This window comes from Pelophylax lessonae (genome assembly GCF_965119305.1).
Source record: "Pelophylax lessonae genome assembly, chromosome: 5".
Taxonomy (NCBI): Eukaryota; Metazoa; Chordata; class Amphibia; order Anura; family Ranidae; genus Pelophylax; species Pelophylax lessonae.
The window spans coordinates 145,439,914-145,460,673 of NC_138772.1; the positions used below are offsets into that span (position 1 = coordinate 145,439,914).

Consider the following 20,760-nt stretch of genomic DNA (forward strand, 5'->3'; position numbering starts at 1 on the left):
CTAATATCCTAAATGACAACAGAAAACAATTTCATAAGGTTTGAGGATGGTGGGCCCAATATATGCATATTACATTCACCAACAATACCCAAAACTCCTGTACCAAAGATCAAACACAAACTAACATTAATATTAAATCTAAAACACAAAATATAAAGTGAAAAATTAAATTCAAAAGTCATCTAAATTCACTGCCACTACCTTACTGTCAGCATTGATCCTCATATACCACATGCACATCAAAACAAAAAAAACTGATATGAGGTAGTGCTGTAAATTTAAAAAAAAATATTCCCAATTCCCTTAAATATATACATACATCAATTTTGGAAAAAATCAATAGTCCTTAAACCACATTGAAATAGTGTCCATTTAAAAAAAAAGTCCAACAGCACTCATGGCAAGTTCAACAGTTATTTCAAACCTAACTTTGTATGTGTAATACTTTTTGTGAATTGACTCCACCATGTGAGAAAGTGCTCAACCTCTCCCGACATCCAATCTCACTCATCTGATCATAGTTAAATGATCTGCAAATATAGCTCAAAAGATGTCACCTCCATTTAGTAATAGGCTCTACCAGGTCTCTTCCACTTTAAAGAGTCCCAAGCAGTCTCCAAATATAGTTACCTGCCTTGCAGTTGTATAGGAGAAACCAACTACACAAGTATTTTAGCTAATTCCCACATTTCTTCAAGTCCTTAGACTTTTATAGGGCTGTAATGTGTCTGAAGATGCACATTGCAGCCCCATAGAAATCTATGGACAGGAATTTGCCTGATGGTGCACATTACAGCCCCATAGAAGTCTATGGACAGGAAGAAATGTGAGAATCAGCTAAAAGACTTGTGGAGTTGGTTTCTTACATACAATTGCAAGGCAAATGGATATTACATTGTCTTCTGGGTGTGCAACTTTACTGCTTTTTTCTTGAGACTTCCAGGTCCAATCATTTTCTGATATTTTCTACTATTTCTCTTCTATCATTTTCTTCTACTTTTTCATTACTTTGTCACCTCTAGGTCAATTTTGGTAATGGGTAATTTTTAAAATTCACGGATCACGGGTGTTGAGTAAGTCTATTACCTATTGATGCTTTGCATCTTTTTTTTTTTCTTAGAACTGATTTTGATATGCACTTTTAGTGTTAAGGTGATAATACTGTATATTGTTATTCCCGGTTGTAACATCTGAACCTATTTCTGGACAATTTGCAACCTATCGTGAGATTGTAATTCTAACTTTGTTTAACAAAATTAATATATATTGGACCTAAAAATGCTTAAAACTATCCCCCAAGATAAATTTTGAAATTATATCATCCTCTTTGCGTTCCTGACATTGGATCTATTTGAAAGTGTCATTAAAAAGAAGAGGGATACTCTCATTGGATAACTCAGTTTATTAAAAATTGTATTGTAAAATAATATAAAAATACCATATAAAAAATTCACACTAAGCACTATGTACATATAAATGGTGGTCTAATATTACACCAGTTCACAACACTAGCAGCAAACTCCCTTCTTAGCACAGATGCCTGTATTCCTGTAGATCTTAGGTTCCTATTCCTCTAGGTCTGTGTTACATAAATGGACTTCTTCAAAAGATCCTCAAAATGTCCACTGATGAATGCATTGGATGGGAAGATACATGAAAACATCATCACACAGCAGGCATCTGCCCTGTGTCATCAATTAAAAACAAGAGAGATAATCTCATCACATAACTACTTTTGTGCTATAAAAAAATATAAAAACACTTACATGTGCATAGTGCACTAAGCAATACATATAATGGAAATCGAATACTCCACTGGCTCACAGCACTGGTTGCAAACTTAATTTCCGGCACAGATGCTTTGGTTCTTGCTTAGCATGTTTTATGAATGCACTTTGTCAGCAGCCCCTGACAAAGTCCACCAACGAAACTCGTTGGGTTGGACCTAAACTAACAAGTCATCACACATCAAACATCTGTGTTGGAAAGGGAGTTTCAGCTAGCACTGTGAGCTGGTGGAATATTAGACTGCTGTTATACATAGTGCTTAGTGCATATTTTTTTAAAGAAGGGTTTTTCATAAAAGGAGTTATGCAGTGAGATTATCTCTTTTGCATTTTATTATTGACATTTTCAAAAAGATCTGATGTTGGAAGTCCAAAGAGGATGATAGAATTTTAAAACTTGTGTGGTGGATAATTGTAGGCATATTTGGCCTTATTATTCTTCTGGTTAGTATGTTGTCCGGGTGGTAGAGGGATGCACTGGGTGTTGCACTAATGAACAGTGGATAGAATTTTGAAATGCACTTTGTCTCAGTGGGGGATAAGATTTATGGTGTTAATTTCAAAAGAAAGACTTTTGAATATACCCATACACAAACACACACGAGGGGTCTTCAAAAAGTTTTCGCCCCTAAATATATATAATTTCGTTTTTTTTTAAAATGCAGAAACCTTTTGAAGAATCATCATATTTACACACACACACTGTATACAGTATATGTGTATTTTAGTTCAATTCAATCTGGTATATGTTTAAATAATTAGGATTTATTTCATTTTATTTTCTCTTGATCATTATTAGAGCTTATTATTAGAATAATCTGAGTGCTGTTTTCTTCTTGCGAAATATTTATTTGAATTCTTGTTTATAGGCATCTCTAAAAAGCTGCTAGAGAATAATTTTTCTTAATATTTTTTATATATTTTTTTTATTTTTCTGTATTTTATTATGTTTCCACAAATTTGGTTTAGGGTTTCAAATATTATTTGATTTTATAGTAGCTTTTCCTACATTTGACAATATGAAATTATTTCTTTTTTTACTGTGCAGTAACAAAAAAATAGTTAGGCTATATTAAAAAGCTTGTCCCCCAAAACAAATATTTCTGTTATTGGTGGACACCCTCTGGCTTTTAAAAAGTTATCTAATCTCACCTTCAACTACATTATGTTTTGGGAACCTGACTCTTCCATGTAAATGTTATAAAGTATTGCACATCTAGTGTAATAGAAAGACAGCTTAGATATATTTAAAGATGTTTAGGGACCTAGCAATGTTTATGAAATCTGCACCATACATACTAAATTCTGAATCTCCTTGTCTGATAAAATAATTCAGAGAAGTCGGTCACAAATTGAACTTTGGGGTCTCAAATTCTAAAGGCATTTAACTTTTAAATTAATCTTTTACAAATAAATAGAAGACGATATCCCAATTACCTTAACTGATAGTGGACTTGGGCTGGCTAACCAATTCATGGAAGTTATATTAACTTAAAGGACTTGTAAAGTCAGAAGATAAGCATTAAGATAAAAATCCTTCTGGGTGTAACAGCCTCCCCAGCACCCCCTATTACTTACCTGAACCCCTTCTCTCTCCAGCGATGTCTACGAGACCCTCGGCCGTCTCTCTCCTGATTGGCTGAGACACAGCAGTGGCGCCATTGGCCCCGTGGCTGAAAATCAAAATCAGTTAGCCAATCAGCAGAGAGAGGGACGGGGCGAAACGGCAGCTTTGTTTCTGGATGGACACATGGAGATGTGACTCGGCTCAGGTGCCCCCATAGCAAGCTGCTTGCTGTGGGGGGCACTTGATGGGAGGGAGGGGCCAGAAGAAGGGAAGAGGGACCCGAGAAGAGGAGGATTTGGGCTGCTCTGTGCAAAACCAACTGCACAGACGGGTAAGTATAACATGTTTGTCAATAAAAGGAAAAAAAATGAGACTTTCCAATAACTTTAATAACTTTATAGTGTAGTCAGCCTAACCCCTGACCAAGACCATGGCACTGTATTGTAAGCTCAAAAAACTTTTCCTGTTCCTTTGGCAAAAACGAAATTGCAACCCCTTTGGATAATACGATTCGGTACAGCATTTTCTAGTTGGTGACAGTAAAGGATATTACAATATATCTTCCTGTTCCATTTCTGGCTGTAGGTAGTTGGGTTTTTATCTACCCTGTAGACAATGCAACACACATATACTGTACAACACTGCAGAGCTAAATCACAGGTGAAAAGTGCTCTGTTCACTAAACTTAACCTAAACATACATTCACTCTGACAAACATAAATAACCACCAGCATTAATTATACTGCTGATGGAGAGGAGTAGACTATAATTGTAAAATACCAAAGCAAACATTATTTTAATTAATGTTATAAAATGAGGTCTAGCAAGTAGAAGGGAACACTTTAACTGACTCATGAGCAAACTTTTTTCTCATGGCTACAACCTAAAAAAAACAATAGAACCTGTACATGGTACTACAAATACATAATACATTTTGAATATTTTATGAGCTGGGTTTTTATTATATAACAAAATACAGTGTATGCAAAATTATAAATTTGTCTTTTTAAAAGGCTGCACACTGCAATCTTTCAGAAGAGTCTATTGATACATAAATAGAAAGGCCATGTGTCATATGCAATTTCAAGATAAAACAGTGGAAAGTTTGCACAGAACTTATTTGCTGGAGCTGCGTCCCATAAGCAAGATTCCACTGTTCCACTTGGATGCTATCTTATAGAAAAAGCTGCAATTTTCCTTCCATTAAGCTTTCCATTTAAAAAGAAATTGGATACTAATGTATTGTCAAATGAACATATAGACTACCATAGGAAGGCAATGGATTATACCAACCAGATAAAACATAAAGCTTCTCTGCTTCTTACCTACTGTGCAAGAATATGTGATCCTAAGCTGATGGGACAGCTATGTACCTAAAAGCAAGCAATGTAATAATAGCACAAATGAGATTCAGCAATGGCTTTACAAAGAGAAGACCATGTGTATTTAACACATTTGTGTTACTTGGCATCTGCTATTACAGAATTATTATTGTTGGCTACAGCTTAGATTACTGGCATGCAGTTAATACATAAATCCTATAGCTGTTATCAATATTTTAAGGTACTTAACTGATTTGCTTACATCTTTGCTTACATCGTATAAGGAGTACTGTGAATACACTGCCTAACTAAATGCTGAGGCAGTTCCATTTTCATACAACAACAAAAAAGCTGGAAAATTAATCCGTTTGATATTCAAAGTATCAAGTAAAAATAATAATGATCACTTGGATATGTAAATATAAGAGTGAATCAATATGGACCAACAGTGGAGACAAACTGGGGTGACTATACACTGAGAGTGAGGCATGGTTTATACCAACTTTAGACCATTTAAAACGAAAACACTAAAATGACTTTACAAACTTCGGGGCAAACACAGATTTTCTGGCTTAGACTCAAATTGATTGTCTGCGGGGTAAATGAAGCACTTCCCTAGCTTCCTAAAATACGGCTGGTTGGGCTGCTTTGCCAGTTTTACCTAAGCAAAGAGCACCTCATATGCTCCAAAAAATAAATATCTGATAAATGTAAAATCCCTTTCATGAAAAAAGGCCATTCAGCTAGTTAAATCATTTACCTACAAATTATGATCAAAAGAGTGCTTTAATTATGAAAATATTAATGAAAACATATTCAAAGACTAAATAAAGAGTCAAATAATTTGCATACCCCATCAGAAATCCAGTTCAATCCACTAGAGTAATAAAAAAATAAAAATTATAGTCTCTCTCTCTTTCCATAAGAGTGGGAACAAATTCACCTTACCTGCAAGATAATCAGGTAAGGAACAGTCTTACTATTCAAAAAGGCTTCCGTTTAATTATACTTTGTTGTGTTACTAGAAGGGAAAAAAATGGAACGAATCCTATCTGTAGGTTCCATGAGTCGCTGCAGCAAACGCCCACTATTTTCTTGCACTGGTTACAAATGTGGCAGTTGTATAAACGCATACATGGAATGGCTCACAACCAATGAATAGAATTTTGATTATTTCCAGGCCAAAAATCATTGAATGGGAGCCACAAGACTGGAGGAATAGAAACAAATATTGTGCACAGCAGTAACTACAGAACGATTCAAATCACCTGCAACAAATTCTTGTAATTATACACAAAAGTTGCAAAAAGTGGGCCGCTTATATATATAAAAGTGAATAGTAAACTGTGACCATTACTTAAAAAAAAAAAAAAATGGTTCCCTAACTGAACTATAATATGAGAAAGCATAAATCACATATAAAATGTATATGCTCGGAAAAGTAATAACTAAAGTACTAGAACATTCTCATACTAGTGAAGAGAGAAATGTAAATGCATTGTACTGTATTTGATCTCATTAATCTATTAGCAACTACTGCACTGTGATAACACACAGGTACTATATAATAGCAAATATACAAGCTATACAGGAAAGTCTGTGCAGGTGAATAGAGCATAATGTATGTAGCTGAGCACCATTTATTTCTCTATAGGTCACAGAACAGCTTATATAAGCATACGTTTTAATTTGTCCAAACACTAATAGCAAGTAAGCTTCAAAATACAACCTAAAAAGGTATTGACTTGCCCTTTAATTCTACTATCACTTTATATTTACTTTTTTCTTCAAATTTAGGCACGCAAATATCATATTTTTATAAGACATTAAACACAGACTACTCCTAGATTGTAAACTCTAACGAGCAGGGCCCTCTTATTCCTCCTGTATTGAACTATACTGTAACTGTACTGTCTGCCCTTGTGTTTTAAAGCGCTGAGCAAACTGTTGGACCTATATAAATTCTATATAATAATAATAAATATAATAATAATACTCATGTGCACAGTCAGCATACACAAAAAAGGGCATTTGAAATGTACTAGTATTCAAGAAAATTAGGAAACCAAACTATTTCACTTTGGCAAAACAGTCATTATCGGGGCAAATAAAGCCCGAAAATTATCTCAAAGTCCTACCAGATCAGTAGTTAAAAAAAAAAAACAGATTTCAATGGTTTAATTGTATTACCAGAATATTTTAATTAGATTATATGACAGGATTCTAATTGTGTTGCTTGTAATTATTCTAAGTCCCATGAGGAATCTTTTTCTCACCTTTTTTTTTTTTTTTTTTAAGGCTGCATGCATAATTCATTGTTTGGGTGTAGGCTTTTGTACAAGACATTTTCCTGCTATCGTGGACGTGAAATCCTAAAGTGTGCTGTGGCAATTACATCACAATGCTGAAGGGGGAATGGCAGGTGCATTCCAGCATGAGATGTGATCATGTGTTAGAAGTCACTGTACACTGCTAAGAACAATTCCTAGAGGTGGCAACAAGCACAATACAATTATCGAGGTCATGCCAGTTATTGGACGCTTGACAGCATAGCAGTATTGTTTTTCAATACTATTCAAGGCTGATACCTGGGACAGAGGACATTCCTTAGCCAGTGAACTCTGATTCATATCTTTCAGCAGGTCCTTCAGAGCGTTACGTACTGTTATGTGGGACCATTGCTCAGGAGGCAAGTCTTCAAGTTTGGGGCAACTATTAGAGACAGATTAGAGAAGGGATTATTACAAGATTGCATCCTGCTGCAGAACATTCCTTTAAGACAGACAGATTTCATTTTGCGCATCAAGCAGATGCATCTGGAGATTGCTCTCGGTCTCCTGATTGTTCCGATTAGTTAATTACTTTATACAACACATCTGCTGTATTGATGCATGAATTATACATCAGCTGCATGTGGCGACTATTTTTGCATGTTACTTCTACCTTCCTGCTCTGATGCGCTTGGTGAAACAATTTAAGGTGCAATGCCTTCTCACAACTGATCAGGAGAAACAGGCTTAAGATCAGTCTTTTTTTTTTTTTTTTATTATTGCGGCTGAAGAAAAACAAAACAAAAAAAAATATGTCACATACCAGATTACATTAAGAAGGGTGAAGTCATTCTTTCACAGAATGTACCCAGATGGCTTTGTGCAGGATATGCAAAAATATTTTCTGTTAAGTACATTTTATGTAAAATACCCATTTGTAATGCATATATTGAATTAATTGGCTAAATATAATTCAGCATATACAGCATGTGTAACAAAAAAAGCACACTAACACATACACACAACAACAACGAAAAAAAGAAGTATAACAAAATGTATGTCAGACAAAAGTAAAAGTAATACTTCAGTCTCTCTATAAACTTTTGATGCCAAGAAAGTATATTAACGCACGCCATATTAAAAAAAAAAAAAAAAAATAAGGGAATGAAAGACATTTGTAACTGATAAGGAACTAAGCAGTATACACATCATGACTCACCTATGTAGTTGTATTTTCAGTGTGACCACATGAAACACATCTTGTAGCATATCTGCTACAGTGGCATCAGGAGCATCTGTAACACAGGAAAGTGGAACTGGATTCCATTTACCAACCTGGATCAGCCCTGCGTCATAAAGATAAAGCGTATTACTTTAAAAATTAAACACTACGATAATGATTAATGAAAAAAAAAAAAGGAAGATTAAAAAAACAGCCGGACCTATAAAAAAGCATCTAAAATACGAATAAAAAAATGTCAAAATACACTATAGAGTATAAGGAGCTTGATAAATACCACAATATCTCTAATAATAATTAATGAGAAATATACATCTTGACTTGAATAAATTAACAAGCAAAAAAATACCACTATCTCTGCCTAAAAAATTCAGAGAAACTGAGCCTGAACAGTTTCACACTTAAATATTTAAGAAAGAGTCAGCAGCAAATTACGCTGCCTAAATAATAACAAAAATGTGAAAACTGAAAAGGAAACACATCTAGGTATTCAGTCATAAATGCAAATTGACTTTCAGCATTCCATCTGCTCAGATATGCTCAGCATTTCTCCCTAGATTCTCAGTGGACCATATTATTAAGGTCAATAGTCATGCTAATGATTCAGTGCTAACATCTGAAGTCCCTTAAAACTAGCTATGTTATTTACTATTTAGCTGCAAAAAATATTATAGTATAAATAATCATATGGAAATATAAAAGAAGAAATTAAAACGCTAACAGTGTAACACCCATTTTCTTACACTTTATTTTTTTACCTTTGGCTTGGGCAGCTGCGCTGTGAGAATATCCAAGGGAGAGTAGAGCCATTTCAATCAACTGGTTAAAAAGCATGTCCTTCCTAACCAATACAAACTCTGCATGCTCCTCTTTGCAGTCATACTCAATGAAATTTTCATAATGTTCCACCACACAAAAAACCGGAAGCATATTTCCTACAAACATGAAAAGAGAAAAAAAATCACTAACAACAGTTACAGGTAGTAAATAAAAACAAAAAACCTATCCAAAAGACTCACAAGAATTGAAGTACAGTATATAAAAATCACTATACTACAAATGTACAATAAAAGTATTTAATTCTTCTGATGACCTAAAGTTAAATTAATTTTATGAATGGAACGGTAAGGTATAACATATGGATGCTTTAGACTAGGTACAACATAATATCTCATTAACAATACAATAAATAAAAAATGGGTACTTTACTAATTACTGAAACAGCGGCCCACTAGAATGTAATTCAATATAAAAAGTAGAAAAGCGATACCCTTAAAAGTCCTAGAAATACATTCCTTAATTTCCTGACAACAGTTTAGCAGCAATGATTACAACGCACTACAGTGGTCATTTAAGGAAAATATTTGCCTATTTTTTTTTTGTTTTCATTTTAAAAAAAGGTATCTGCTATCTTCTGTGGTGGACAATGATATCATAGACTACCCTGAAAAACACATTGTGAGCACACCACCATGTAAATGAGGTTTTATACAACCAACTAAAAGGAACCAGTGTGCGTGTTGCAAAATGTACTTAAACCTTTGATCACAAGTGCATTACTAAAAAGCTAACAATATCATACTATATCACAAACTAAGTTATGTTAAAAGATTAAAATGTACAAAATGTCAAAGAGATAATAAATAAAAAATATTACTTTTTTTCCTGGAAACCAACCCTCGCAATATACTGCACAAGCTGTTTATTGTTAATAATCAAATAAAAAAATCACTCATCCAAATCCATTTCTTAGTAAGTCGACATTGGTATTCAATTGGTTAAGATCTGGAACTGTTCTTTCAACAACATGTAGGAGGACTGTAGCTATTCTCTTCTGAAGGAGTAGCTAAGTAGGGACTCCTCTGTCTTTGAAGTGGGTGAGGGGAGCTCAATTCATTATGTGAACTCTCCTTGTGACCTTACGCAAGTCTCTCATTTGTTCCCTTCCTCTGTGCCAGAAAAGATCACAATCAATTCAGAGAAAGAGCTCCCTGAGCCTGAAACATGCTACATGAGACACTGCTTGGGTCTTTTTAGTAGAGGTTATAGCTCCGCGCAATTAAAACCTTACTACTTAGATGGACTTTTGATCAACTCATTTTAATAAAAAGATACCTTGTTCATAAACAATTTATTATCTAAAGCTCTCCTTGCTAAAACGCATGGGAGATAACATGACCATAAAAAAAAAGAAATCAAGCTACACACATAGATCTTTAACCCAGAGCAAATACATGTTATTAGCACAGAGTGACGTGCTGTCCTTCCTCAAGTCATCAGCATTAAAGAGCAGTATTCTCGCATTAACTGCTCCCATCTGACTGAATGCTTGGCCCAGCAACTTTATAACTGTCCAGCATTAAAAAAGAGGAAAGCTTTGGTCAGTGCTAAAAATATAAGATGATTCCAACCTGAAGGCACTGTTGAGCTTTTGCTGAACATTTATGAGCCTATGTAAACAACAAGTCTGCATAAGGAGCAGCGAGTCTGTAGAATCCTTGTCTAAAACTGTCCTGGCATTAAACTTTGCTGTGCAAATATCACATACTACCAGAGGCAGCTGAAATCTCCTATTTAGGAATTTATAGAACTTATATGTTTGCAGGCGTCAGAAAGTCCTTTTATAAAGCCTTGCTCCAGCTCCTCAGTACAATATTAATGCACTCGCTTTGAAAAGCCATAATAAATTATATTTTTAATGCTTGTTCTGCCCTGGCTTTCTTAAGATGCATACATTCTTGGCAAACAATCAATAAATAGGGTAATCATGAACTGAGGCCAAAGAATTTGCTGAAGTGCTCTTTTTCCATTTTAATAGATAGAGATCTAACAATACCAACTGCTGTGTCTGTTCATTTTAAGATCAATATATGCTTTGTTTTCGCCAAACGGAATGCAAAAATGAAGGATTGTATGATAAATGTTACACATTGAAGACAATGAAATTCCAATGCCTTCAACTATGTAGCTGAAATTATCAGTTGTCTCCAAATAATGCTCAGAGCATTCCAAACCTGAAGGAAGCAACTATAATAAGCCCATTCTTTAGATTTCCATATCATATGTGTTGAAGTTTTCAACTGTGTCTAAGTTGTTCTTCTGTGTCCCACAGACTAGAGGATGTGTTGTCCAGCTAGAGGATGGCAAAGCAAGCATTAAAAAAAAAAAAAATTATATATATATGTATATATATATATATATATATATATATATATATATATAAAATAAAAATAAAGAGAGTAGTGAAAGTGTGAAAGTAAATCTTGGAAAATCTTGTTTGCTAAAGCCCACAAAACTAATATAAATATTTATCATAACAGTATATATATATATATATATATATATATATATATATATATAGCAATATATATATATATATATATATATATTTATATACACACAGTATATATATATATATATATATATACATAAACATATATTATATATATATATATATATATATATATATATATATATGATAATAAGTTATAAGATAATCAATGAAAAATAACAAATGTCAAACCTACTTTGATGTTACACTAAGTACCGAAATGCAGCTGCTATCTTGCATCCACCTAGGAAGTGAGCTTGTCTTAGGAATATTACCTTTTCGGATACTGGACCTCATCATATGAGCGGAATGTCTAAGAGGCACCCCTTGCATTTTTCCTCCTGTGCTTCCAGCTCTTCCTCTTCCTAGAGGACTTCCATTCTGCTCAAGGCGGGCTATTTTGGCTGGCGGACCTTTTGGATCGCTTACATTGTTAGACATTTCTGAATGTTCTATCCCCTGAGTTTTCTCGTTCGAATGATCCATGCTCAGTCCCGCCTCTAAGGATCACCTGGCTCAATTAAAAAAAAAAAAAAAAGTGTTTATAAATCTATGAGGCACGCTCATCTTTTGTAGCATAGAAAAAAAAATGCAAATGGTGACCAATTTTACTAGTGTACAAAATACATACACATACATAGACATAAAAATAAAATTGCTTGGACAATTTAGTTGTAGCACACATCTCGTAAGAGGAACCAACCCATTTTTTTTTTTAATTGACTACAAATAATGAACACCTGCAAAGCTTGTATATATTGATTTATGTTTGGAAAGTCTACTACTCATATCTATTGACACTGCTTTGATTTAGGAATCTGCTTACAACACCTTAAGCAACAATTTATTGACGGAAAGTTCTGCAACCCTAAAAAAAATTAATTTGTACAAAACATTTTCCCTGATTTAGTAAGACAGACTTCTGTAATGATTTTACTTTCATTTTTTTTATTTTTTTTGTGTAAGACTTCAGAATCTTTCAGTACCTGCGTTCACCTGTGTTTCCTAAACACTTCAAGAACATAAAAAGTAAACAGCTATATTTGGGTAACCAATGTAAAAATGAATGAACTGAAAACTGGTTCATGTAAATATGTTGCATGAACTGATGTCATATTAGCCTTGCATGAAAGATAGAGAAATTTGTATTACCTGATATCACTTCTTAATCAATATATATGTGTAATAACTAATTTAATTTAAAGGTTTTTAATGTTACACTGCACATGTATGCACCTGCTGCTGCAACAGTTTTTACAGAGTTTACAAACTTTTCTTGCATTTTTTAGGATTCCATGTAACAGACAGTGCCATCTTCACGTTTAACAACTTGTTACTTAGTACATTTCTGACAATATTTAATGTATTTATAGAAATAATTATCAAAGGCACCCTCTTTTTCATTTACAATAGACAAAGATATTAGGGACGGCATCAGAAACTTTGTTGTAGGAAGTCTAGTCGCTATCATTTTCAAATTCATATCACATAAATATGACTTCTCAACTCATGTATTTGAAACCCTCAACTACGCAAACACACAAGGGTAAAATGCTGTGTAAAAAAATTTAATTTTGCTAAAATAAGGCTCTTATACTTTTTCTGGAAGCCAGATATAATGAGAAGACAAAGTTTAAAACTTAACCTTCCAATATGAATTATAGACCTTACTTAAATAAAAAGCTTAATTTAGGTCTATTAATAACACTTATTTTAGAAAAGGTCTTAGGTTCAAATAAATCAGGCTTGCACTTTTGAACAGTGCATGCCCTACCTCTGAACACAGCAAACATTAAAATCTAGATCTATCTTGGTAAAGGAAGTAAGACTGCAGCAGTTCTAGAGTGATAAAGTGCAAGCACTCAAGTCATGATGTAAGTGATGTCTGGGTGTCAGACACTACATTCCCTCCAATTACAAGCTATTTCTGAGGAATGTGACCAGGACAATGCTCGTAGAGGACTACTTGATTTGTGGACTACCCACGATGTATTTTGTGTCAAAAATCGGAATCAAATGTGCATAAGCCATCTGATTTCCCCCCCCCCTCCATTTAAAACACTGTGCCCAAGGCTAAAGTTCACCAAGATCTCAATTACAAATAATGATGAGCAGAGTGTACCCACAATGACAGCACAAGGCGGTGACTATTATCTGTAGTTATCCCTGTCAGGCACTGCCTCAATCTCCTTAACCCATTCGCTGCAGACACAGGGTCAGCAAGGAACGGTCTCCCTGGCTCAGCTGTATCCTATTGTGAATGAGCAGGCAGGCCATTTATGTGTCATTGAAAGGAGGAAACAGACATTAGCTACAGTAGAATGCTTCACACCTTTAAGTCTGTCTGCAAACAAGTTGTGGAAAGCTTTTTTTTTTTTTTTTTAAGATAAAAAGGAGTGTATATTATTCTTTAGAAGGTATATTAATATAATAATAATAATAATAATAATGGCAACTATAATAGAGCTGATATATATATATATATATATATTTTTTTTTTTTTTTTTTTTTTTTAATTTATTATTTTTTTTTTTTAAGGAAGATGCTATAGAGCTGTAATATATATATCTGTAATAAAAAAAAAAATATATATATATAATTTTTTTTATGGAAATTGCTATATAGCTGTAATATATATACACATCTGTAATGTAATATATATATATATATATCTGTAATTTTATATATATATATATACATATACATATATATATATATATATATATATATAGATATATAATTTTTTTATGGAAATTGCTATATAGCTGTAATATATATACATCTGTAATGTATATATATATATATATATATATATCTGTAATTTTATATATATATATATAAATGTTTTATGGAAATTGCTATATAGCTGTAATATATATATATATATATATATATATATATATATATATATATATATATATATATATATATATATATACATAGATTGCAACACACTTCTAGACTTGTTCTGTAAAGTTACTTTTTTGGTACTAATCTAAGTAGCCTCTTCAGTTCTAATGTTCTAATGGGTGACCGGAGTATACCTCAACATTTCCAACATTTATATATTTAGATGTATATTCACATGGGTATGTCAGTAACTTTAATGCAACCACCTTGGGGTATATCCCTGACACTCCATTAATATTACAGAATAGGTCCAGGTAAATGTGACCACCTACTGTTATCTATGGCCTGAATAAAAGAGATTACTCACTATATATATATATATATATATATAATATATATATATATATATATATATATATATATATACACATACATATATATATATATATATATATATATACACACATACATATATATATATACACACACATACATACACACACACACATATATATATATATATATATATATATATATATATACACACATACATACATATACATATATATATATATATATATATATATATATACACACACATATACATACGTAAACACGCACATACATAAAACTATAAAATAATACAAACTCCATTCATTACAAATAGAATTCGGAACTGTTACGTCACTGATAATCATGTAAACACATTATATGATAATGATCTTCATCTTCAGCCATATGACTTGTTTAATTTTTAAATAACTGTCACTTTTTTTGAAAATAAGGACCCTTATCCTGGTGTTGTAACCTGCCCACTCCATGCACATCCTTGCACACCTAGCTAACAGGAACCTCTCAGATCCAGGACTACACCTTCATGAAACAAAATCTCCAACATGTTATGTGTAAACAGCAGCTGATAGCTAAGCACAACTTTCCACCCTGCTGTTCCTCCACCAAGTCAAAACAACAATCACACGGAGCACATTAGTGCAGCAGCAACACTGTCAAGTCTCCAGAGACCCAGGAAGGCAGAGGGAAGTTCCCAGCCACTGCTGGAGGCTGCCAATCCCTGGGACTGCCACGATCCCGACCAGGATTTCCTTCTGACCTTTTAAAGAGACAAAGGAGCAAAAGTGCTACAGTGTCACAACACACAAACTCCAGCCACACACAGAGATACAGAGATACAGAGATACAGAGAGACACAGAGATACACAGAGACACACAGAGACACACAGAGATCAGAAGAAAAGGATCACTCACCACTTGACAACTTGATACAGCATAGAAATTGTTTGGGGACAGCCAGCTTCCTGGTGGAGGCACAGACACCTGGTAGATCTACAGCTGACTTTTAATAATATTTGTATCCTCCTTTCTAGATTTTATGTTTGTGTGTTCATGGCCTCCCCCAGAACAAGGGGGGAAGGGCAGGGGAAAAAAAACGTCAAGTCATAAGAATAATAAACAGTAAGGGCTAATTAAAGCATGGCTAAAACAAGGAAGGGGGAGATGAAGAAAAGTGTATCAATCTTTCATCAGCTGGAGAAGGTCTTGTCCTGGAAGCTGACAATCAAGTCATAGTGGAAGGAGAAATAAGAGGGGGGGGGGGCGATCGATGATTGGGGGGGGGGGGGATCAGAGGACTGCGGATGTCATACAGTAGCTGTCATCTCCCCTCTTTTGTAGAAAGTTTCTTCCCGGAATAAAGAAGAAGAGAAGAGGAGCAGTGCTGCCACTTTTACAGAGTTGACAGGTGGAGGAGCGGCGATGTCTCCATGTATAAGTAGATGGGAGGGAGGGGTGGGAGCGAAACAACCGGGGGGCCAAATCACAGGGATGAATGGGGACGGAGAGTGGCTGGGATCAGGCTGCTGGGATCCTCCAGATCTTCATGCATTATTCAACAATGGGCACCATGACTTGTTCTGCTTGTTGTTGTATTGGTGGTGCTTGTTGTTGTATTGATTGTTGTTGTATATCGGTGCTTGTTGTTTCCTCCGATGTGTCAGCAGAGTGTGTGTGTCTGTTGTGTTTGTCCAGAGCCGCCTCTCTCTCTCTCTCTCTCTCTCTCTCTGCGTTTTGTGTGTCCCCATTAAATTATTAGTTGTATTGACTCATCACTCCTCCTCCTCCTCCTGCTCCTGCCGCCGTTCTCTGCGCTCTCGTTAATAAGGATGATGCTGCTGCTGCTGCGGATGCCTCCGGTGCTGTGCTGCTGCCTCTTCTGCTGCTTCTTCTTCCTCCTCCTCATTTTAATACAAAATAACAGCAGGCAGGCCACCGGCTCCCTTCCCGCAGCCCCAAGCCCTTCCCTGGCGGCCCCGGATCAGCCGACGTCCTGGGAGAGAGACAGAGGAGGAGGAGGAGGAGAGACATGATGAGAGGGGGAGGAGGAGAGCGGCGGCTTACCGGGCTGGGAGGAATGGCAGCGGCCAGGGAGAGGGGAAAGGGCCGGCCGGCCGGGGAGGAGGAGGACGGTCCATGGGGGACTTTTAGCAGGCAGGTGAGAGGTGAGATGGATGAGGGGGTGTACCGGGGTGGAGGAGGGGGGAGAAGAGAGGGGGGGGGGGAATTGGGATTTCCGGACGCGCAAGAATCTCTAATCTTCTTGATTAGAGTGAGGCGGCTGCGCGGAGATTATACACAATAGCCAGAATAAGAGGGAGCAGTGCGAGCGAGGGGAAGGGCGGCTGTATGGAGGCGGAAAGGCATGGCCGGGGAGTGTGCCGGAGATCACACGCAGCACTCACCACACTCACAGCACACAGCACACACACAGCACTCCACACACCGACACCCCGGAGGAGGAACCAACCACCGCTCAACCCCTTCACCGGACACACAACTAACTTCTCTGGGATCAACTACTGCACACATAGGGACCTGTGCCGGGACTACAGAGCTCAGTTCTACCACAGACAGGGACCTGTGCATGGACTACATAGCTCAATTCTTGCACCGATAGGGACCTGTGTGGGGACAACTTCCGGCAGTGATAGGGACCTGTGCAGGGACTACAGGACTCAATTCTGCCAGAGATAGGGACCTGTGCACGGACAACTTCCTGCACCGATAGGGACATGTGTGAGGACTACAGTTCTCAGTGCTGTCACAGATAAGGTCTACAGGGCTCAGTTCCTGCAAAGATAAGGAACAGTACAAGGACTACAGTGCTGAAATCTGCCAGAGCTAGGGACCTGTGCAGGGCTCACTTCCAGCACAGATAGGGACCTGTGCAGGGACTACAGGGTTCAGCTACTGCAGAGATAGGGACCTGTGCATGGACTACAGAGCTCAATTCTTGTACCGATAGGGACCTGTGTGGGGACAACTTCCAGCAGAGATAGGGACCTGTGTGGGGACAACTTCCAGCAGAGATAGGGACCTGTGCAGGGACTACAGGGCTAAATTCTGCCAGAGATAGGGACCTGTGCGGGGACAACTTCTTGCACCGATAGGGACCTGTGTGGGGACTACATGGTTCAGCTACTGCAGAGATAGGGACCTGTACTTTCTCAGTGCTGTCACAGATAAGGTCTACAGGGCTCAGTTCCTGCAAAAATAAGGAGCAGTACAAGGACTACAGTGCTGAATTCTGCCAGAGCTAGGGACCTGTGCGGGGCTCACTTCCAGCACACATAGGGACCTGTGCATGGACTACAGGGCTCAATTCTGGCAGAGATAGGGACCTGTGCAGGGACTACAGTGCTCAGTTCTGGCAGAGATAAGGACAACAGGGCTTGGCTCCTGCAGAGATAGGGACCTGTGCGGGTATTACAGGGCTCAGTTCTGGCAGAGATCAGGACCTGTGCGGATATTACAGGGCTCAGTTCTGGCAGAGATAAGGACCTGTGCGGGTACTACAGGGCTCAGATCTGGCAGAGATAAGGACCTGTGCGGGTACTACAGGGCTCAGTTATGGCAGAGATCAGGACCTGTGCGGGTACTACAGGGCTCAGATCTGGCAGAGATAAGGACCTGTGCGGGTACTACAGGGCTTAGTTATGGCAGAGATAAGGACCTGTGCGGGTACTACAGGGCTCAGATCTGGCAGAGATAAGGACCTGTGCGGGTACTACAGGGCTCAGTTATGGCAGAGATAAGGACCTGTGCGGGTACTACAGGGCTCAGTTCTGGCAGAGATAAGGACCTGTGCGGGTACTACAGGGCTCAGTTATGGCAGAGATAAGGACCTGTGCGGGTACTGCAGGGCTCAGTTCTGGCAGAGATAAGGACCTGTGCGGGTACTACAGGGCTCAGATCTGGCAGAGATAGGGACCTGTGCGGGTACTACAGGGCTCAGTTCTGGCAGAGATTGGGACCCGTGTGGGTACACGGCTCAGTTCTGGCAGAGATAAGGACCTGTGCGGGTACTACAGCGCTCAGTTCTGGCAGAGATAAGGACCTGTGCGGGTACTGCAGGGCTCAGTTCTGGCAGAGATAAGGACCTGTGCGGGTACTACAGGGCTCAGTTCTGGCAGAGATAGGGACCTGTGTGGGTACTACAGGGCTCAGATCTGGCAGAGATAGGGACCTGTGTGGGTACTACAGGGCTCAGTTCTGGCAGAGATTGGGACCCGTGCGGGTACCACAGGGCTCCGTTATGGCAGAGATAATGACCTGTGCGGGTACTACAGGGCTCAGTTCTGGCAGAGATTGGGACCCGTGTGGGTACACGGCTCAGTTCTGGCAGAGATAAGGACCTGTGCGGGTACTACAGGGCTCAGTTCTGGCAGAGATAAGGACCTGTGCGGGTACTACAGGGCTCAGTTCTGGCAGAGATAAGGACCTGTGCGGGTACTACAGGGCTCAGTTATGGCAGAGATCAGGACCTGTGTGGGTACTACAGGGCTCAGTTATGGCAGAGATCAGGACCTGTGTGGGTACTACAGGGATCAGTTATGGCAGAGATAAGGACCTGTGTGGGTACTACAGGGCTCAGTTCTGGCAGAGATAAGGACCTGTGCGGGTACTACAGGGCTCAGTTATGGCAGAGATCAGGACCTGTGCGGGTACTACAGGGCTCAGTTCTGGCAGAGATAAGGACCTGTGCGGGTACTACAGGGCTCAGTTCTGGCAGAGATAAGGACCTGTGCGGGTACTACAGGGATCAGTTCTGGCAGAGATAAGGACCTGTGCGGGTACTACAGGGCTCAGTTCTGGCAGAGATAAGGACCTGTGCGGGTACTACAGGGCTCAGTTCTGGCAGAGATAAGGACCTGTGCGGGTACTACAGGGATCAGTTCTGGCAGAGATAAGGACCTGTGCGGGGACAACTTCTTTCACCGATAGGGACCTGTGTTGGGACTACATGGTTCAGCTACTGCAGAGATAGGGACCTGTACAGGGACTACAATTCTCAGTGCTGTCACAGATAAGGTTTTTCACACAAATAAAGCTTTCTTTTAGTGGTATTTATTCACCATTGCGTTTTTTATATATTGTTTTCTAAATAAACAAATAAAGACTAAATATTTTGAAAAAAAAAAAAACATTTTTGTTTTCGTAGTTTATCAAATTTTGTAAACAGGTAATTTTTTTTTTCCTTCACTGATGTGCGCTGATGAGGTGGCACCAGTGGGCACTGATGAGGTGGTACTGATGGGCACTAATAGGTGGCACTGATGGGCACTGGTATGTGGCACTAATAGGTGACACTGACGAGGAGGCACTGATTGGCAGCACTGGTGGGCAATGATTGGCAGCACTGTTGGGACTGCACTGATGTTCAGGACACTGATTATCAGTGTAGATGTCCCTTTCACACAAGTTATCAACTCTCCTCTCCTCATGCTGTCAGCGTGAGGAAAGGAATGCCGATAACCAGCTTGTGTTTACATTGTGATCAGCTATGATTGGACACAGCTGTTCACGTGGTAAGGAGTCACTGATTGGCTCTTTACCCCGATCTGTGTCCTGAGGACCCAGCAATCACAGAGCGTGCCGCAGCGGGCGCTATCATGGGAGGACGTCATATGACATATTTCCAGAACTGGCTGGCCGCACTCTCTCCGTTATTTGGCTATAGCGTGGTTGGTAAGTGGTAAAAAACACTGAAACGTATTCCATGCCTCCTCATACAGGTGAACTAGTGGTGATAATAGACACATGTAAATGGGGACATATGTGAGATTATATTCTTTACATTGTATCTAATGGTTTTTAATAGCGGTGCACCAAAATGAAAGTTCTGGACCAAAACCAAAAATTCAGCATGCACCTGGCCGAAAACCAAAATGGACAGTTTAAAAAACCAAAACAAAAAAAATGTATATATTATTGTATTTGACTTTTTAATCAATGTCATGAATTTAAATGAGCATGAATTTATTTTCCCCCATTTTCGGCTGATAATTTTCGGTGGCCAATAATTTGGGCATCCCTAGA

The 20,760-nt window shown here is 37.9% G+C and overlaps 1 protein-coding gene across 4 annotated transcripts in view; it reads right to left on the reverse strand.

Annotated features, from left to right (window-relative positions):
- SATB1 (SATB homeobox 1) overlaps positions 1-20,760 on the reverse strand; it is a 182,140-nt gene that overhangs the window by 121,122 nt on the left and 40,258 nt on the right. For 2 of the 4 annotated variants that reach the window (XM_082258588.1, XM_082258585.1), the window contains exons 1-5: positions 15,634-16,335; positions 11,793-12,028; positions 8,945-9,121; positions 8,166-8,292; positions 7,265-7,388 (exon numbers count right to left, since the gene is read on the reverse strand). In XM_082258588.1, the coding sequence (XP_082114714.1) occupies positions 7,265-7,388; positions 8,166-8,292; positions 8,945-9,121; positions 11,793-12,003 (639 nt within the window). In that variant the 5' untranslated portion in view covers positions 12,004-12,028; positions 15,634-16,335. Of the gene's footprint in view, positions 1-7,264; positions 7,389-8,165; positions 8,293-8,944; positions 9,122-11,792; positions 12,033-15,633; positions 16,336-20,760 lie in introns of those variants that run through there. The other 2 variants (XM_082258586.1, XM_082258587.1) reach the window with 2 other exon arrangements.